This window comes from Scyliorhinus canicula, chromosome 2 (genome assembly GCF_902713615.1).
Source record: "Scyliorhinus canicula chromosome 2, sScyCan1.1, whole genome shotgun sequence".
NCBI lineage: Eukaryota > Metazoa > Chordata > Chondrichthyes > Carcharhiniformes > Scyliorhinidae > Scyliorhinus > Scyliorhinus canicula.
Window position 1 is genome coordinate 243,361,959 of NC_052147.1, and position 18,394 is coordinate 243,380,352.

The 18,394-nt window shown below is 44.6% G+C and overlaps 1 protein-coding gene across 1 annotated transcript in view; it reads right to left on the minus strand.

The window, feature by feature from the left end:
• dars1 (aspartyl-tRNA synthetase 1) overlaps positions 1-18,394 on the minus strand; it is a 123,313-nt gene that overhangs the window by 75,561 nt on the left and 29,358 nt on the right. Inside the window, exons 4-6 of the mRNA XM_038789924.1 lie at positions 3,321-3,378; positions 2,426-2,518; positions 1,164-1,266 (exon numbers count right to left, since the gene is read on the minus strand). Coding sequence (XP_038645852.1) covers positions 1,164-1,266; positions 2,426-2,518; positions 3,321-3,378 — 254 coding nt within the window. The remainder of the gene's footprint in view (positions 1-1,163; positions 1,267-2,425; positions 2,519-3,320; positions 3,379-18,394) is intronic.

An 18,394-nucleotide genomic window follows, 5' to 3' on the forward strand; every position in this document is an offset into this window, starting at 1 on the left:
CAGAGGGCATAGGTTTAAGGTCTGTGGGGCAAAGTTTAGAGGAGATGTGCGAGGCAGGTTTTTTTTTTTTTTTTACACAGGGTGGTGAGCGTCTGGAACGCGTTGCCAGGGGAAGTTGTGGAAGCAGATACCTTAACGGCGTTCAAAAGGCATCTTGACAACACATGGATAGGATGGGTTCAGAGGGATATGGCACAAGGAAGTGCTGAGGGTTTTGGCCAAGGTTGGTATCACGACCACTACATGCTTGGAGGGCTGAAGGGCCTGTTGCTGTGCTGTATTGTTCTTTCTTCAGATTGAGTGATGAGATCTAGGAGTTTGAGATTGTTTTCCTTCAGGCAGAAAAGGTTAAGAGGAAACCTAATAGAGGTATTCACGTTTATGGGAGGTTTTGATAGTTTCTCTCTACTTGTTCAGTTTCATTTGGCATGTGACTAATAACTAGACAGATCACAGATTTAAAGTAATTCGCAAAAGCACTAGTGAGGAAATTACCTTTTGAAAATGATATTTCTTTCCTATTTTCCCTGAGGATCCTTGCATGCAAACCATGATAATTTCTCTACATTAAGCCTGAGTGACTTTCTTACTTTTATTAACCTCTAATAACACTTCTGCTGTTTCTACAACCCTGAAATTTACCTCAGGTATGCAAACTAAAGCAATATACTTCAGTGCTTTCTTTGCTATTCTCTCACTCTGCACCACAAACTTCCTCTATGGCTTAGCAGCTCCAGCCTTAAGATGCTTCTTACTAAACATATGCTGATAGTGTTTTTAGTGCACTGGGTTTCTCATATATTCACAATTAGCTTCTCCAATCATGTCACTTTTCATAATTTCTTTATATTGGTCCCACTCTCACTTTTATTAATTATAATCTAAGTAATAAATGTTTTTCAAAGTTTCAAATTCGGCATTGTCTCCTATTCATCCAATGCATCCTCACCTTGGGCACTATTATTTCCTGAAATGTGCCCTATTAGATTTAATTTGAATATACGTTTAATATTTACCTCCTGGATAACAAACACTGCATAATTTAAGTAAAGGACGCTAACCGTGATACATAATAGAGCTATGGCATGAAAAGAGGTCCTGGTGCAAATTGCATACTTTCTCATTATTGTATTTCAGATGACAGGATGTAATTCCAAACTTACTTAGCAGCAAATTTGACCATCTGCTTGCTCACATGGTCTCCTACAGCCACGAGTCCTTGGACATTAAACTGTTGCTGACGCAGGACTAAAAAACACTGCTTCCCTGTGAAGATAAAAATAGTGCACATTGAGTGCTATATACGTCAGATCCCCTGATACACTATTTTGTTTCTTACAACTTAGTCACGCTTTTTGTTATTCATACATTTTTCCTTTAAAGCTATAGGAAGAATGTGTAAATTAGAAAAACACTTCAATCCATCAATTAAGAGGAAATGTTAACCCACATAAATTCACAGCCTGAAATAACTATTTAAAAAGTACTTTCAGCAATTCTGCATCTTGTTTTTCCCTGTAAAGTGATTTCTTGACTTTTAGGTTGCCACAATTATTTTTTTTAAATCCACTACCAGGGGTGAATTATCCATTTTTTTAACATGCCCCATTAACCATAAAAAAGGAGGATTGCTAAATACATTTCCGTGAAACTTAATGCATTTACTGTCTATAATTCGTTCCTTGGTGGGGCTGAGGTACTCAATGAGTATATTCACGACTGGGATTCAAGATTTTGGTTAGGTACAGTATCAAAGGATATGGGCATATGGTGGGAAAGCAGAGTTACTTCAGTTTAGCTGTGATCTTGTTGAATGATGGAGCAAGCTCAAGGATACATTTGGCCTACACCTGCCTCGACTTCTTACACTCTTAATTGCAACATGCAGAGAGTATAAAGTAAAATGACTGATTGTGCTGAGAAACCTCATACACACCATATACAAAGCACTGAACTGACTACTATTCTTCAATTGCAGACAGCAGACCTCAGTTTAAACTCTTATCCAAAAGTCAGCAGCTCCTGCAAAACAGCATTGCATTCGGAGGTGTTAGCCTAGATAAGTTACTGAAGTCTCTGCAGTAGGACTTCAGATCAATTGCTTATCTAAACATTCTTATTTCAAATATTTCCTTAGCAGCTAACACAGTACCATCTCTTGTTATTGCTGTAAGCAAAAACATTCAACAGGTACACAGAGTATTATACTCTACTAACTTCAAAAATCTAAAATATATGATACGGCTCGTTAAGAAATATATTCCCCTTCTTGATTTTGTAGTTAAAACATAAATAAGCTTTATTCTTAGGAAAGAACATTCAGTGGAAACACTTACCATGAGAAACTTCTGCCTCCAAAAAGCTGTTTCCTGTTGACCAAGTATAAAGTGAAAGATGACTGAATACTGTAAAGCGTTGTTCTTACCTTTGGCTCTGCTGGTGTGGACTCTGGAACGGAGCCAGACCACCTGGTCAGCTTTTTCTTCTGTTAGATTTTTCACATGAACCAAGACACGATCTTTACATAAAGAAGATATGTTTAGGGTTAGCTCAGAAAATACAATACAAGGTCACAGGTCAAGCTATTCAAATGATCAATCACACACATTTTCAATACAAGGACTTGTGGTTGGATCTCCTCAATCCAACAAAAGGATGCCAAACTTTGACCACTTACATCAGCAAATTACTAAATGGGTACTTTCTTATTTCCCTCTTCCCGCAGAACACTCCATCAGAGACCAGTTAATATCAGTACAGCAAGATATAGAATTAATCCTGGAACCACAGTGTGATTATTTCTATTCTTTTTCCTGATATTTTAGCTAACAAAACAGCATCCAATAGCTGGAAGAAAGCATTCTCCTTGGAAATTTAATCAGGCTTTTTCTTGTATAATGATTCTTAGGGCCTCTAAGGAAAGGATCTTTAGCTTTTTTGTTGTTGCATCTTTTGCATAATTTGCATGTCATTTTTGACTTCTGAGGAAATCATGGCAACATTTAAAAGCGCAGTATCATAATTAGCAAGAGACGGGGAACATTGCACATTTATTGGCAGAAAGGGAACATATTCTGTGGCTCATGCAATATCAATGGAAATGAGGTTTTCGCAAAACAAAAAAGTATGACGACTGTCTTTTTGCAATCTTGCTTCACATGATGGGATGCTATGCTGGAGTCTAATATAAATGAGATTTAAAATAGGCATACAACAGACTTTGTTAAAAAAAAAGACATGCAGCTGTTGCAACAGATCAATAGACCATCATTTTTCAAGTGGCTGGGAGGAAAGAAAACGTTATTCACATTTAAACTCACCCAGTTTTTCCTGTGATTGAATCATTGGAAGAATTCCATATCTGTCTTTGGCAAAGTCCTAAAAGGGAAACCACAGTTTGTAGACTAGAGATTTATATGTGAGCAATAAATGTTATTGTATGGATGGCAATTTGATGCCAGAAGTTCATGCTCCATGATAATAAAAATCATGTTGAAGACTCTGGGATAATAATTGTCATTATAATTCCAAACTAATTAATTGTGTGACATATTTTTTAAGCCTTTGGCGATAAAACTTTACAAATGCAAGTAGTACGTCCTCAACAGTAGTTTCTGCAGAGCCATAACTTTGTACAATCAACAGAACAAATCTGCTTCTTAGAATGAAAAGAGCAACACTATATTTACCTTTTATCACTGCTGTAAACATTAACTAGAAAGTTTATTGCAAAAGAGATTAAAGGCTTGCCAACAATAATAGAATCATAAAAATTGCACCATCCCAGCGAAACAAACATTTAAGGTCTTGCACGCCAACTTGTTCATACATTTTTCAGCTATACTTAGATTAACTACTGATCATTATATTGCACTGAAATATATTATAATGCTTATTCTGTCACTGCAACATCTTGAGTCTTAAAGACCAAGACTGTAACTCAATCTAACAGTGAGTAAAAATAGATCAACACCTATTAATAGGCACAACCCCACAACAGATGCATTGCCTCAAAATAAAACATTTAAACTCTACCTCCAACCACCACCACTGCAATAATTTAGGTTTCCTCCTAATGGCCTTCTGGCAGATCCTGGGCAGCTACAGTCTGACAAGTGCTTGGAGACATTCTACATTACATTTCTATCTCCCTTCCCATCTCCTGGAAAGCATGATAGGCTTGCATTTGAAATGTGCATCAGTTTTCTAGACTGGCACGTACAAAACACAGGGGAATTAGAACACATTTTGCCGTTTGAATGCCAGATGTCAAGGTGGTTTAGGATTATATCTTTAGACATATACTCCAACAGGAATATAAACCAAACTTTGAAGTTACACTGAAACTAAAGAAATAGACAAATGCATCACTCAATTTGAATATTTAGAGCTACTTCACACCTTGGAAACTTTTTTAAAATCTCTACAGGGACTGAGAGAGGTCTTTTAAAAATCATAAGATACACTAAAGGAGGAAATAAAGAGTAGAAGATTGTGAAAAGAGTTAACAGCTGCACACTCCACTATTTAAGAAAGGTGAGAGAGGGAAGTGATGCAATTATAGTTAGCCTAACATCTGTTGTCAGGAAATTAGAAAGTTCATAATTAACTAAATTGGATGGTGACTGAGCACACTAAAATATATCAGCTGATTAGACACATGTTTGATAAACCTGACTGAACTTTGTGAAAAGGTGACTGAAATAGTGGGCAGGAGAATGTCTGCAGATATATTTATAGGAACTTCCAGAAGGAATTGTTGGTTAAAGTTGAAATTATCATAGAATCGTAGAATTTACAGTGCAGAAGGAGGCCATTCGGCCCATTGAGTCTGCACCGGCCCTTACAAAGTTGTTGGAAATGAGGGGAAATTATTGATTTTATTTAAGAAATTGGCCAAGAGATAGAAAATAATGGATTCGGCATAATGGACCGATAATCTAATTGGCAGAATGTGATAGATGGTATCCCACAGGGATCTCTTTTGGGACCTCAACGATTCACCATATTCATTAGTAACTTACATGATGTGATGGACAGCCACTTACTCAAATTTGTCGATGACACAAAGGAAGGTGCCAGTGCAAACAAGTGTAGATGGAAATATAACAAAGAGATATTAATAGATTAACTGAATGGTCAAAACTGTGGTAAATGGATTTCAATGTAGGAAAGTGATAGTTAATCTACTTTGGACCTAAAAAGAATAGATGAGAATATTTTTGTTAAATGCTTGAAATGGAGGGTCAAGGAGACTCATTAAAATAGCACAAGAGAGATAAATGTTGTGGCATGAATAGAGATAGATGGTTTAGATCTAATTACCATTGCAGAGACATGGCCACTAGGTGAAAAGATTGGAAATAAATATTACAGTGTACACAATATTTCAAAAAGAAAAGTAGAATGGAAAAGGAGGACAATAAAGTATGACACAGGACATAAATGAGAAGGGATCTTGGCTCAAAAAATCAGGAAGTAAAACCAGTACGAGAGGAGATTAGGCATACCAAGGGAATAATGGTGAAATTAGTTTATAAACCCTCTTAATTATATCACTTGTCAGAGCATTAACAAATAAATTACTGGAGCATGTAACAAAGGCATTATAATAGTTGTGGAGAACCTTAATCTTCGTACAAGATGGAGCAATCAAACCAGAAAAGGTGGTCTGGATGATGAGCTTGCAGAATGCGTTCATGACAGTTTACTGAAAACGTTATTATGATGATGGAAGGAGAGATAGTGGTGACGCTAGATGCGCAGAAGGCCTTTGATAGGGTCGAGTGGGGGTACTTGTGGGAGGTGCTGGAAAGGTTTGGGGAGGAGTTTGTCAGTTGTGGGAGGCTGTTCTATGAGGCCCCGATGGCGAGTGTGATCACGAATAAGAGGAGGTCGGAGTATTTTCGACTATACCGAGGGACGAGGCAGGCGTGTCCCCTGTCCCCCCTACTTTTTGCGCTGGCAATTGAACCCCTGGCTATGGCGCTGAGGGAGTCGGGGGATTGGAGGGGGCTGGTCCAGGGTGGGGAGGCGCACCAAGTGTCGCTCTATGCGGATGACTTATTGTTGTATGTGGCTGACCTGGTGGGGGGAATGCTGGTGGTGATGGGGATTCTCCGGGAATTTGGGGATTTCTAAGGGTATAAGCTTAACTTTGGGAAAAGCGAGCTGTTTGTGGTACACCCGGGGGACCAGGAGGGGGGGATTGGGAGGCTCCCACTGAAAAGGGCGGAGAGGAGCTTCAGGTGGCCAGGAGCTGGGGGGCCTTGCATAAGCTAAACCTCACAAGGCTGGTGGAGCAACTGGAGGAGGAGTTTAAGAGGTGGGACATGCTGCCGCTGTATTTGGCGGGTAGGGTGCAGTCAGTCAAGATGACGGTGCTCCCGAGGTTTCTGTTCCTGTTCCAGTGCCTCCCCATCCTTATCCCGAAGGCCTTTTTCAGGCGGGTTAACCATAAGACCATAAGACATAGGAGTGGAAGTAAGGCCATTCGGCCCATCGAGTCCACTCCGCCATTCAATCATGGCTGATGGGCATTAACAGGAGCATTACGGGGTTTGTGTGGGCACACGGGACTCTAAGGGTGAGTTGGGTGTTCTTGGAGCGGGGCAGGGATGGGGGGGGGGGCGCTGGCATTGCCCAACCTCTGTGGGTATTATAGGGCTGCCAACGCAGCGATGGTGCGTAAGTGGGTAATGGACGGGGAGGGGGCGGCATGTAAGAGGCTGGAGATGGCATCCTGTGGGTACGAGCCTGGAAGCGCTTGCAACGGCGCCGCTGCCACTCCCTCCGACGAGGTATACCACGAGCCCGTTGGTGGCAGCTACCCTCAAGATTTGGGGGCAATGGAGGCGGCACAGGGGGGAGGTGGGGGCCTCGATAGGGTCGCCGATACGGGGGAACCACCAGTTTGTTCTGGGGAGAATTGATGGCGGGTTCCTGAGTTGGCACAGGGCAGGTGTCAGGAGGCTGGGGGACCTGTTCATAGACGGGAAGTTTGCGAGCCTGGGTGAGCTGGAAGGGAAGCTCAGGCTCCCCCCGGGAACACCTTTAGGTACATGCAAGTAAGGGAGTTTGTCAGGCGGCAGGTGGCGGGGTTCCCCCTGCTGCCGTCGTGTGGGGTCCAGGACAGGGTGCTCTCGGGGCTGTGGGTTGGAGAGGGGAGGATCTCGGAAGTGTACCAGGTGATGCAGGAGGTAGACGAGGCCTCGGTGGAGGTGCTGAAAGATGAATGGGAGGAGGAGCTGGGTGAGGAGATTGAGGGGGGGACGTGGGCGGATGCCCTAGAAAGGGTGAACTCCTCCTCTTCGTGTGCGAGGCTTAGCCTCATATAGTTTAAGGTACTGCATAGGGCTCATATGACCGGGACAAGGATGAGCCGGTTTTTTGGGACTAAGGACAGGTGTATTAGGTGCTCAGGGAGCCCAGAAAACCATGTCCACATGTTCTGGACATACCCAGCGCTGGGGAATTTTGGAAGGGTGTAGCAAGGACGGTATCGAGGGTGGTAGGATCCAGGGTCAATCCAGGCTGGGGACTCGCAATATTTGGGGTTGCAGTGGAGCCGGGAGTGCAGGAGGCGAAAGAGGCCGGTGTTCTGGCCTTTGCGTCCCTAGTAGCCCAGCGGAGGATTCTTCAGTAGAAGGATGTGAGGCCCCCAAGCGTGGAGGCCTGGGTCAACGATATGGCGGGGTTTATTAAATTGGAGAGGGTGAAATTTGCTCTAAGGGGGTCAGTGCAGGGGTTTTTCAGGAGATGGCAACCATTCCTTGATCTCCTGGCAGAACGGTAAAAACAAAAGGCCGGGGGGGGGGGGGGGGGGGGGGGGGGGGGGGGTGTGTGTGTTGTCTCTTTGTTTTGGGTTGAATATCTGTTTTTTGCCAATGACGGCCGTTAATTTATTGTTTTTCTTTTGTATTTACGGTGGGGGGGGTTCTGTTTTTTTTTGTTCTTAGAATTTTCTGTTATTGTTTTCTTTTTTGTGAAAATGTGAAAATTTGAATAAAAATTTTTTTTTTTTTTTAAAATGACAGTTTACTGAAGCAATATGTTATGGAACCACTTGAGGGTGAAGCTATTTTAGGTCTAGTGTTATGCAATAAAAAAGTATTAGTTAATAATGTAATCTTAAAAGATCCATTGGGAAAGAGTTGTATTATAACTGCATATCATATTAAGTTTGAAAACAACATACGCCATTCAGAGAGAAGAATCTTAAAGTTAAACAAAGACAATTATATAGGTATGAGAAGAGAGCTGACAAAGGTTGATTCAGTAAATAGACTAAAGCGGTGGTGATAAATAGTTAGTGGGATATGTCTTTTTAAAGAATATTTTTATTGAACCACAAGACCCAACAAATCCACAGAATCTAGTACAGTACAGTACTCATACACATGGTTCAGATTATCGATCATTGCAGTTGTTGTAGTTGGATACCAGAGAGTGGGGGATTTCAGGATAACAGGATAAAGTCATGAGCACATGGTATACACCCTCCTCCACAGGACAACAAAGACAGAGCAACACAATATATGGGATCACTTATGGTGTAAAATACAACCAATTGGGACCTAATGCAGCATCCCAAGACCTTCAAGCAATGAAAGGATACCCCAGAAAAAGGGGAACACCAGGATACCACTATCAGTACAAGATGTGGCTTGGCATTGTCCACTCTCGTACAGGAGCCAGTAAACCAAGGATTCTTACACCATGCCAAGATCCACAACACAACAGACCTCACTCCTCTCCAGCCAAATCAGAGGCACCATTCTGGCCCCATCATCACCAAAAAACATAACCATTTTCCACCAAGGAAATCCCTTGACAAGAAGAATAATCATCAAGACACCCATCATTGGGATATCTCGGGGGAAGATACACCTATCCTACTCCCGACAGGATAAGGGAAACCTGCAAGAATTAAATATAACAATCAGAGCCCCCTAGGCAGCACAAGCCTCAAGAAAGAGGACAGTCTGGAAGTCCACTTGGAGGAGGGCCATCTACTCCTTCATTCAGTCTAATCTCCAACCAAAGAAAGACTCGAATAATGCTGAATCGAAGCACTCAAACTCACACCCTGCAGCCAACAGAATACTACTCCCCTAAGGGAACCATATCTCAAGGAGAGTAGTCCAGAAGACCCCAAAAGGGAACATCTCAAAAGGAAAAGTGTCCTACTTCCCGGCCCAACATGCCCGCCACCTGAGCCGGATAAACAGTTACTACTGTTCAAACCTATTCAATTGAGCTCAACTAGGATCAACAACACACTAGAATAGCGGCTGACAGGCCAACAATATTCACATCATTCATACGTTGAACAAAGCAAACCACCCCTATTTCTAGGCACCCCAAGAGGCCCCACTTGAGCTTGACCATCAATATAATTCCGCCCATTTCACCTAGTCAAATAAACCCTTACACCAAGATGATATGCCCACCATACTTTCCAAGAGCCAAGGAACCAAGTAACCATTCTCACTCCCCATGCAGCCAAGTAAATATAATAGACAAATCCAAGAAAGGCTAAATATTCAAGGATTAATGGACTATGTCCAATACTCCAACCACACAGAGGTGCGAATGACAGAAAGCAAAAATCATGATCTGTCCATACCTTCATAGGACATGATAGAGTTTTGATTTATTCATAGATTTAGGTGCAGTTGAATGCATGTAGCTGAGAGGTAAAATTATTAAAAATGTCTCGACTGTGGGAATCCAGTCATTGTTCCACATTTAGGATCTATAAGGCCATAGGCCATATCAACCACCGCTATACCAAACCACCTACCCTCCACCCTGATGTGGCGCTATTCATATTATCTATAAAGAGATGTGTAACAAAAATGTACTCCCTCAATGTAAAAGCAAGATAAATATGGCACAATCCTCCTGTGAATACAATCCCATTGTATTCCAGTGAATTCAACACTAAGGAAGTTTTCGGTCTCATCAACTAATCAGTTATAACAAGGGCTGTGCAACATGGAACGTGTGAGAAACATATCCAGTAACTTTCCTGAGACTACGCATACAGACACTGAACTAGTTTTGATAGGCACCAGTCAATCTTATGTAATGTCCAATATTTGATTAACAAATCACCCTCTAAGTAACAGACATTCATTTGGACAAACCAAGAGGTATCAGCTGAGAATTAGAAATCAATGCAAGTAAATGAGGGATTAAACCAGAGATAAGAATTCTCTGAAAAGTAGGACCTCGTGGTCGAGGTCTCTGTTCTTGAATTCTTGAATCATCTATATGTTAGTTTGTGTTAAAGTGATTTCTTTATGTTTTAGGATTTTTGCCATGTGTTCGACCTTTTTATATATTGTTTGCTATTTTGTTTCTAAGTTTTGATTCCGTGCTTATTAAAGTGTATTCAAGTGAATAATTAGCAATAAAGTTGTATTTCTGACATCTCCAATGAACAAGACAACAATAGCTTCAACGGGGATTTTCCTCACCCACATTGAGGACCTATAAGGCCATATTAACCAAACCTATACCAAACCACTTACCCACCACCCTGATGTGGCGCTATTCATCTTATCTATAAAGTGATGGGTACCAAAAGATGGACTCCCTCAGTGTAAAAGCAAGATAAATACAGCATAATCCTCCTGTCAAACAAACTCAGCACGTTGCCCAATAGAAAGACGGAGACCTACAAACAATCCCCAAACAAGAAAATATCTCTGTATTGCAAACACAGAAACCCAAGAATTAGAATTTGAAACAGGGCCAGGAGAAGACGGGCACCCTCCATACCTACGCTGCTCCCCTGGTACCACACATCAAAACAAAGATTGAATGCAAAGTGTAATGCACAATAAACTAAACCTCCCTTGTTCCAATGTTAAAGCTTGCAGGTGGACAAATACCAAAGAAAAAAATGGACAATCTTGATTTTCACAGTATAACACATGACAGGCATTCTTGTCAGGATAAAAGGTAATAACACAAAATCAGGAGTATAATCATAAGAGAACAAAGATCATGATTAATGCAGGATAATATAACCACCCATGGAGAAAGGCCAAGGCCATGACAGGATCGTCAAGCAACATCCAGGATCTATCCAGAGTTTCACCGAAGCCGTTGCACCTCTGCCATGTTGTTATCCCGAAGCAGCGGTAAAGAGAACCTAGGCCCCAGCGGGTGGCAAAGACCCATCACGTCTGTCCACCTCCAGTTCTTCTGGATCAAGATAACGCAAGACCACTAGTTGGAGTCTTCGACTAAACCTAACCCTCAAAGATTGGATACAATGTGTTCCATCGCCTCGAGACTGTGAAAGCTTGGCAGCCAGTTCTCAAATTCAGTCAGGAATTCATCCGCAGCTCCCCAGGCACACAGATAGTCCATCTCCGGCCCCATCTCCCGGAATCAACCAGAATGTTCGACATACCATGAGCTGGATTTTCAAGGACTGAAGATGAGCCCCACCGAGGAACCCTACTGACTGATAGGATTCTCTTCTCCGCTTCATCCATTCTCTTTCGGATACCTAGCAGTTCATTAATGTGAGCACAACTAATCTGTGCAGGGGAGCAGAGACCGTTGCCCACAACTTCACTCACATTGGCAGCCGTCATCTCGACACCAGTACCAAAGTTCACCAGTGAAAATGCCACTGCAAATTGGGCCCCATACCGGCCGTCTACATCCGCCTCAATCAAACAATGAGTTTCTTGTCTTAACTTGGCTCCCCATTTCCAAAATTTCGCCAAGATCTTCCAGAAACGTGGCACAGATTGCGCACATCAGGATCAAATAATTATGGGTTGTGCATCAGGATAAAAAAAACATTCAAAATTGAGTGGCGCCAGAGTTTGCGAAGATGCAGCCTGGCCTGTCCCACGCTTACATCATGTGACCCCCAGTGGGATATATTTAAAGAAACAATTCAAAAGATGCAACAAAAAAAGCATCCCATTGTAAAACAAAAACGCAGCAAGAAAGATTAATCCATTGTTTACTGAGAAAGTTAAGAATGGAATTAGATTAAAAGAAGTGGTTTAAAATGTTGCAATTATAGTAAATCTGATGATTGGGGGTGTTTTAGAAACCAGTAAAATGCCACCAAAAAGTTGCTACAAAGGAAAAAATACAATATGAGTAAACTAGCCGAAGGTGTTAAATTGGGCGAAGCAGAAGCGGGAGGTACTATGGGATGGTACTACGGTCCAGATCTACCAGGACCTGACGGTGGAGTTGACAAAAAGACGAGCGCGTTTGGGCGAGTGAAGGCGACGTTGTACAAGAAGGGGATACAATTTGGTATGGTGTACCCAGCGAGGTTGAGGGTAACGTATAACGGCAAAGACTTTTATTTTGAGACAGCGGATGCAACTGAGGCGTTCGTGAAGGCAGAAGGCTTAGGACAGACATGAAGAGCGGAACTGGAAGAGAGACTGTGGACTGTGTTTGAACAGCCGGAAAATGTATAAATATTATAACTTTTTTTTAAAAACGGATTTGTATTGCAATCTACTTCTGTTTGCATTGTTATAGAGTTTAAGTTAATCGTGGGTTGATGGGCACTCTGTGTTGCGACGGTTAAATGTTATGTTAGTGAATTGTATGGGTTGGATTGTTGGGTTTGTTTTTTTCCTCTGGGACTGGGTGGAAGGGGATGATATGTCTTGGCAGGGGGGGGGGAGCCACCCGCACTAGCTAGCTAAAGTCAGCTAGTGAACGGAGGTGAGGGGAGAGGAGGGCTGCGAACATTGGAGCCTGGATAGCAGGCTTCAATGGGCCTACGAGGCGAGCGGGGGGGGGGAGGATGTTGGGGGATGTTGTTTCAGGGGGAAAGGTGGGGGGGGGGGTTTCGCGAGGGGGGGGGGGAAGGGGTTCAATGTTAACAATGGACAGGGGCGGGTCAGGCTTATGGGGCAGGGCCCGGCGGTATGTTGATGGTGGATAAGAAAGGTGGGGGGGGGGGCTGAGAGACCCCCAGTAAGGATAGTCACATGGAACGTGAGAGGGCTAGGAGGGTCTGGTCAAGAGGGCAAGGGTGCTTGCGCATCTTAAACGTCTGAAAACCGGTGTGGCAATGCTGCAGGAGACTCACTTGAGGGTGAAGGACCAGGTGAGACTTAAAAAGGGTTGGGTTAGCCAAGTGTTTCACTCTGGATTTGATGGAAGGGCTCGAGGGGTAGCGGTGCTGGTCAGCAAAAGGGTACGCTTCCAGATGGAGAAGGTAGTGGCAGATCAGGGGGGTAGATATGTGATTGTGGCAGGGGCGCTGGACGGGGGTATTAGTGGCGCTGGTAAGTGTATACAGTCCCAACTGGGATGATGCAGGATTAGCGAGGAAGGTGTTTGGAGCCGTTCCTGACTTGGACACAGGCTTTGCAGGCTGGAGTCAAGGGGTCGGAATACTCTGCAATTGCTGTGTCAGATCACGCGCCACATTGGCTGGATATGGTGCTGGAGAAGGGGGTAGCGCAGAGGCCGCGGTGGAAACTGGATGTGGGGCTTTTGGGGAACCAAGTATTCTGTGAAAAAACTGAAAAGGTAATTAAGATTCAACTGTACAGGTGCAGTGTCAATGGCAGTTGTCTGGGAGGCTCTAAAGGCGGGAGTGAGGGGCGAGGTAATTTCGTCTAAGGCCAAGGTGGACAAAGAGGAGAGGTTGGAGCAGCAGAGGCTAATAGATGAGATGTTGGAGGCAGATAGGAGTTATGCGGAGCATGGGGATCCAACGGGGCTGGGAAAGAGGAAGGAACTACAGGCGAGCTTCGACCGACTATCCACCAGGAAGGCGGTACGGCAACTGAGGCGAGCGAGGGGTGCAGTTTATGAACATGGAGACAAGGCGGGGAGTATGTTAGCAGGTCAGCTCCGAAGGGAGGCAGCAGCAAGGGAAATTCTTCAGGTAAGGGATAGGGCCGGGAAGTTGGTGGTGGCTCCGGAGCTGATTAACAAGGTTTTTGAGGAATTCTATGAGAGGTTGCACAGGTCAGAGCCACCCGGGGGAGAAAGTGAGATGCTGGAATTTCTAGATGGGTTGGAGTACCCGAGGCTAGGGGAGGGAGACAGGGCTACATTAAAAGGAGCAATACTGGAGCAGGAGATAAAAGACGCGATTGGGGGGATGCAGTCGGGGAAGGTGGCAGGGCTGGATGGGTTTCCGGTTGAATATTATAAAATATTTAAGGATAAGTTGGCATCCCTGATGGTAGGGATGTTTGAAGAGGCGATAGAGAAGGGAGTGCTGCTGTAAACCTTGGGGCAGGCATCAATTTCACTGTTGCTTAAAAAGGATAAGGAAAAGGGCAGCACGGTGGCCTAGTGGTTAGCACAACTGCCTCACAGCGCTGAGGTCCCAGGTTCGATCCTGGCTCTCGGTCACTGGCCGTGTGGAGTTTGCACATTCTCCCCGTGTCTGCGTGGGTTTCGCCCCAACAACCCAAAGATGTGCAGGCTAGGTGGATTGGCCACACTAAATTGCCCCTTATTTGGAAAAAATAATTGGGTAATCTAAATTTATTTTTAAAAAAGGATAAGGATGCGACGGAGTGTGGGTCGTATAGGCCCATATCACTTCTTAATGTGGACGCAAAGGTATTGGCGAAGGTACTGGCGGGTAGGCTGGAAGGGTGCCTCCCGAAGATGATAGGTGAGGATCAGACAGGGTTCGTGAAAGAGAAACAGCTGTTTTCAAATATTATGAGGGTTTTGAACGTCGTTGTGGCACCGACGGAAGGGAAGGAAACAGAGGTGAAAATGAAATGAAAATCGCTTATTGTCACGAGTAGACTTCAATGAAGTTACTGTGAAAAGCCCCTAGTCGCCACATTCCGGCGCCTGTTCGGGGAGGCTGTTACGGGAATCGAACCGTGCTGCTGGCCTGCTTGGTCTGCTTTCAAAGCCAGCGATTTAGCCCAGTGTGCTAAACAGCCCCTGGTGGTGGTGGCACTGGATGCCGAGAAGGCGTTTGATCGGGTGGAATGGGGGTACCTGATGGCAGTGCTGGAGCGGTTTGGGATTGGAACAGGATTTGTGAACTGGGTAAAGTTACTATACAAGGAGCCAAAGGCGAGTGTCCGCACGAACAATATCAGTTTGAGATACTTTTCTCTCCACCGTGGGACAAGGCAGGGATGTCCTGTGCCTCCCCTGCTGTTTGCGCTTGCGATCGAGCCGTTGGCCATCGCATTAAGACGTTCGGGAGCATGGAAAGGAATAGCGAGGGAGGGGGTAGAGCATAGGGTGTCCTTGTATGCCGACGATGCCTGCTGTATGTGTCGGAGCCGAGTGCGTCGAAAGGAGGAATATTGGAGTTGCTGCAGTTATTTGGGTCTTTCTCGGGGTACAAGCTGAATTTGGACAAGGGTGAGTATTTTGTGGTGTCTCAGTCGGGGGGTGGGGGCAGGGGTGGGGGGGGGGGCTGCCATTCCGTGGGGCAGGGACCCACTTTAGGTATTTGGGGGTGCAGGTTGCCCGGGAGTGGGGAAGGCTTCGCAGATACAACATCACTAGTTTGGTGGGGAGAGTGAAAGCCGACCTGGCAAGGTGGGATGGTCTCCCTCTGTCACTGCCGGGTCAGGTGCAGGCGGTTAAAATGAATGTGTTGCCGCGATTTCTGTTTATTTTTCAATGCCTACCGATTTTCCTGCCAAAGTCTTTTTTCAGGGAGATTGAGGGAAGGATCACCTCGTTTATATGGGGAGGGAAGGTGGCCAGAGTGAGGAAGGCAGGCAGGGGGTTTGGGTCTCCCAAACCTGATGTACTACTACTGGGCGGCGAATGTGGAGAAGGTGCGGAGCTGGGTCAGAGGGGTTGATTCCCAGTGGGTCCGAATGGAGGAGAGTTTGTGCAGGGGATCGGGGCTGAAGGCACTAGCAACGGCCCTGCTCCCGATAGCTCCGGCGAAATACTCAGGGAGTCCGGTAGTAATAGCCTCATTGAAAATCTGGAGGCAGTTTCGCCAACACTTCGGGTTGGGGGCAGGGTCGAGGGAAATGCCGATCCGGGAGAACCACAGATTTGAGCCAGTGAGGTGGGACGGAAGGTTTCGGAAATGGGAAGAGAAGGGGATTAAAACACTAAAAGATTTGTTTCTTCGGGGGCGATTTGCAGGATTGAGGGAGCTGGAAGCGAAGTATGAGATGGAGCAGGGAGAAGTGTTTAGGTATATGCAGGTTCGAGACTTTGCCAGGAAGGAGATACAGAGCTTCCCGGAGGAACCGGCCTCCACGTTGTTGGAGGAGGTGCTGGCGGCAAGGGGACTGGAGAAGGGGACAGTGTCAGCGGTATACGGAGCTATGTTGGAAAAGGATAAGGCACCACTGGAGGGGATCAAAGCGAGATGGGAGGAAGAGTTGGGAGAGGTTATCGAGGAGGGGGTCTGGTGTGAGGTGCTCCAGAGAGTGAATGCCTCCACCTCGTGTGCGAGGTTGGGGCTGATACAGCTGAAGGTGGTGTACAGGGCGCACCTCACGAGGGCAAGGATGAGCCGATTCTTTGAAGGGGTAGAAGATGTGTGTGAGCGTTGTTGGGGGGGGGGGGGGCTAATCACCTTCATATGTTTTGGTCCTGTCCAAAGCTTAAGGAGTACTGGAAGGAGGTGTTTAGGGTAATTTCCAAGGTGGTGCATGTGAAGCTGGACTCGGGTGCCTGGGAGGCCATATTCGGGGTGTCGGACCAGCCAGGGTTGGAAATGGGTGCGGAGGCAGATATCATAGCCTTTGCCTCATTGATCGCCCGAAGGCGGATCCTGCTGGGATGGAGAGTGGCTTCTCCACCCTGTGCCCTGGCGTGGCGAGGGGACCTGTTGGAATACTTGACCCTTGAGAAGGTTAAGTTCCAACTGAGGGGAAGCTCGGAGGGGTTCTACAAGTCATGGGCACTATTTATTATGCACTTTCAGGAACAGGATAACATCGAACATTAGTTGGGGGGAGGATGGGTGGGTGGGTTGGGGGGGGAAGGGGGCTATGTATGTTAAAGATGGCTATGGGTAATCCCTGATTCCTCTTTTTTCTTTGTCATTTGTTTATGTTAACATGCAGGCTGATGTCTGGGCATGGTGGGAGGATGGGATCATTGTTACTGTTATGGGGTTTGAGATATTTGTTGTTGGTTATTGATTGTTGTTGGGTGTAAATTCGGGAGAAAAATTGTGAAAAAGGAGAATAAAAATATTTTTTAAAAAATGAGTAAACTAGCCATGAATATAAAAAACAGATTGTAAGCACTTTTACCAGTTAATAAAAAGAGAGAGGAGCTAAAGTAAATTTTAGTCTCTTTGAAGTAATGACAGGAGATAATTATCATGGATAATGAGGAAATAGCAGGAACGTTGAACAAATATTGTGTCTGTCTTCACAGTCAAAGACAAGTAACATACAAGAAATGCAAGGCTCCAAAGGGATAATAAGTCAGGAAATTAAAGTAACTAACCTCAGCCGACAAAAGTATTAGAGAAATGCAAGGAACTAAAACCCAACACAGTTGCCAAGTAAGTGGATGTGATGACTCTGATTTTCCTAAATTCCCTTGATTCTTGAACAGTACCAAGAGATTAGAAGTTAGCAAATGTAACACTCTATTCAAGAAAGGAGAGAAAGGATAGGAAATCTCAGGCCAGTTGGCCTGACAACAGAATGTGCTAGAATCTATTATTAAGGAAGTCTTAACAATGCACTTTAAAAAGCAAAGTATGATTAGAACAAGTCACAATTTTCTTTACAGATGGGAAATCCTGATAAACAAATTTAATAAAAGTTTTTTGAGGGTGCAACTAGCAAGGCAGATAAAGGGGAAACAGTTGATGTAGTATACTTGCCATCTCCAATAAGGTGGCACACAAAAGATTAATACACAATAAGGATATAAGGAGTTAGGAGTGATATATTGGGATGGATAGCAGATTGATTAATGGACAGGAAGCAGAGAGCAGGGATAAATGGGGCATTTTCAAGTTGGCAAGCAGTGACTAGTGGAATGCTGCAAGGATCAGTGCTGGGGTCTCAGCTATTGATAATCAGTGAGAGGTTATTCACTTTGCTTGTAAGAATAGAAAAGCCAAATATCTTTTAAAATATGTGTTACTGGAAAATGTTGACATTTATGGAAACTTCGGTGCACTTGCATCAACAACTCAAGAGTTGGCATGCAGACACAGCAAGCAATTAAGAAAGTAAATGGCGACTTCCGGTTGCGGCTATGACCAGCTAAGTCGCACATTTGGCAGCTCCTGCGACAAAGGTGTTTAAGGGCCGATTGGAGGGCCCCGACGGTACTGTAAAGACGAATCCCGGTGGGGGAAGGCTCCCTGAGGAGAGTGAGACCAACTTTATGGTCGGTACTCGGAGAGGGGCGACAAAAAAAGCGGCAGCAGCTCCCCCAAAAAAGCGGGGGAAGA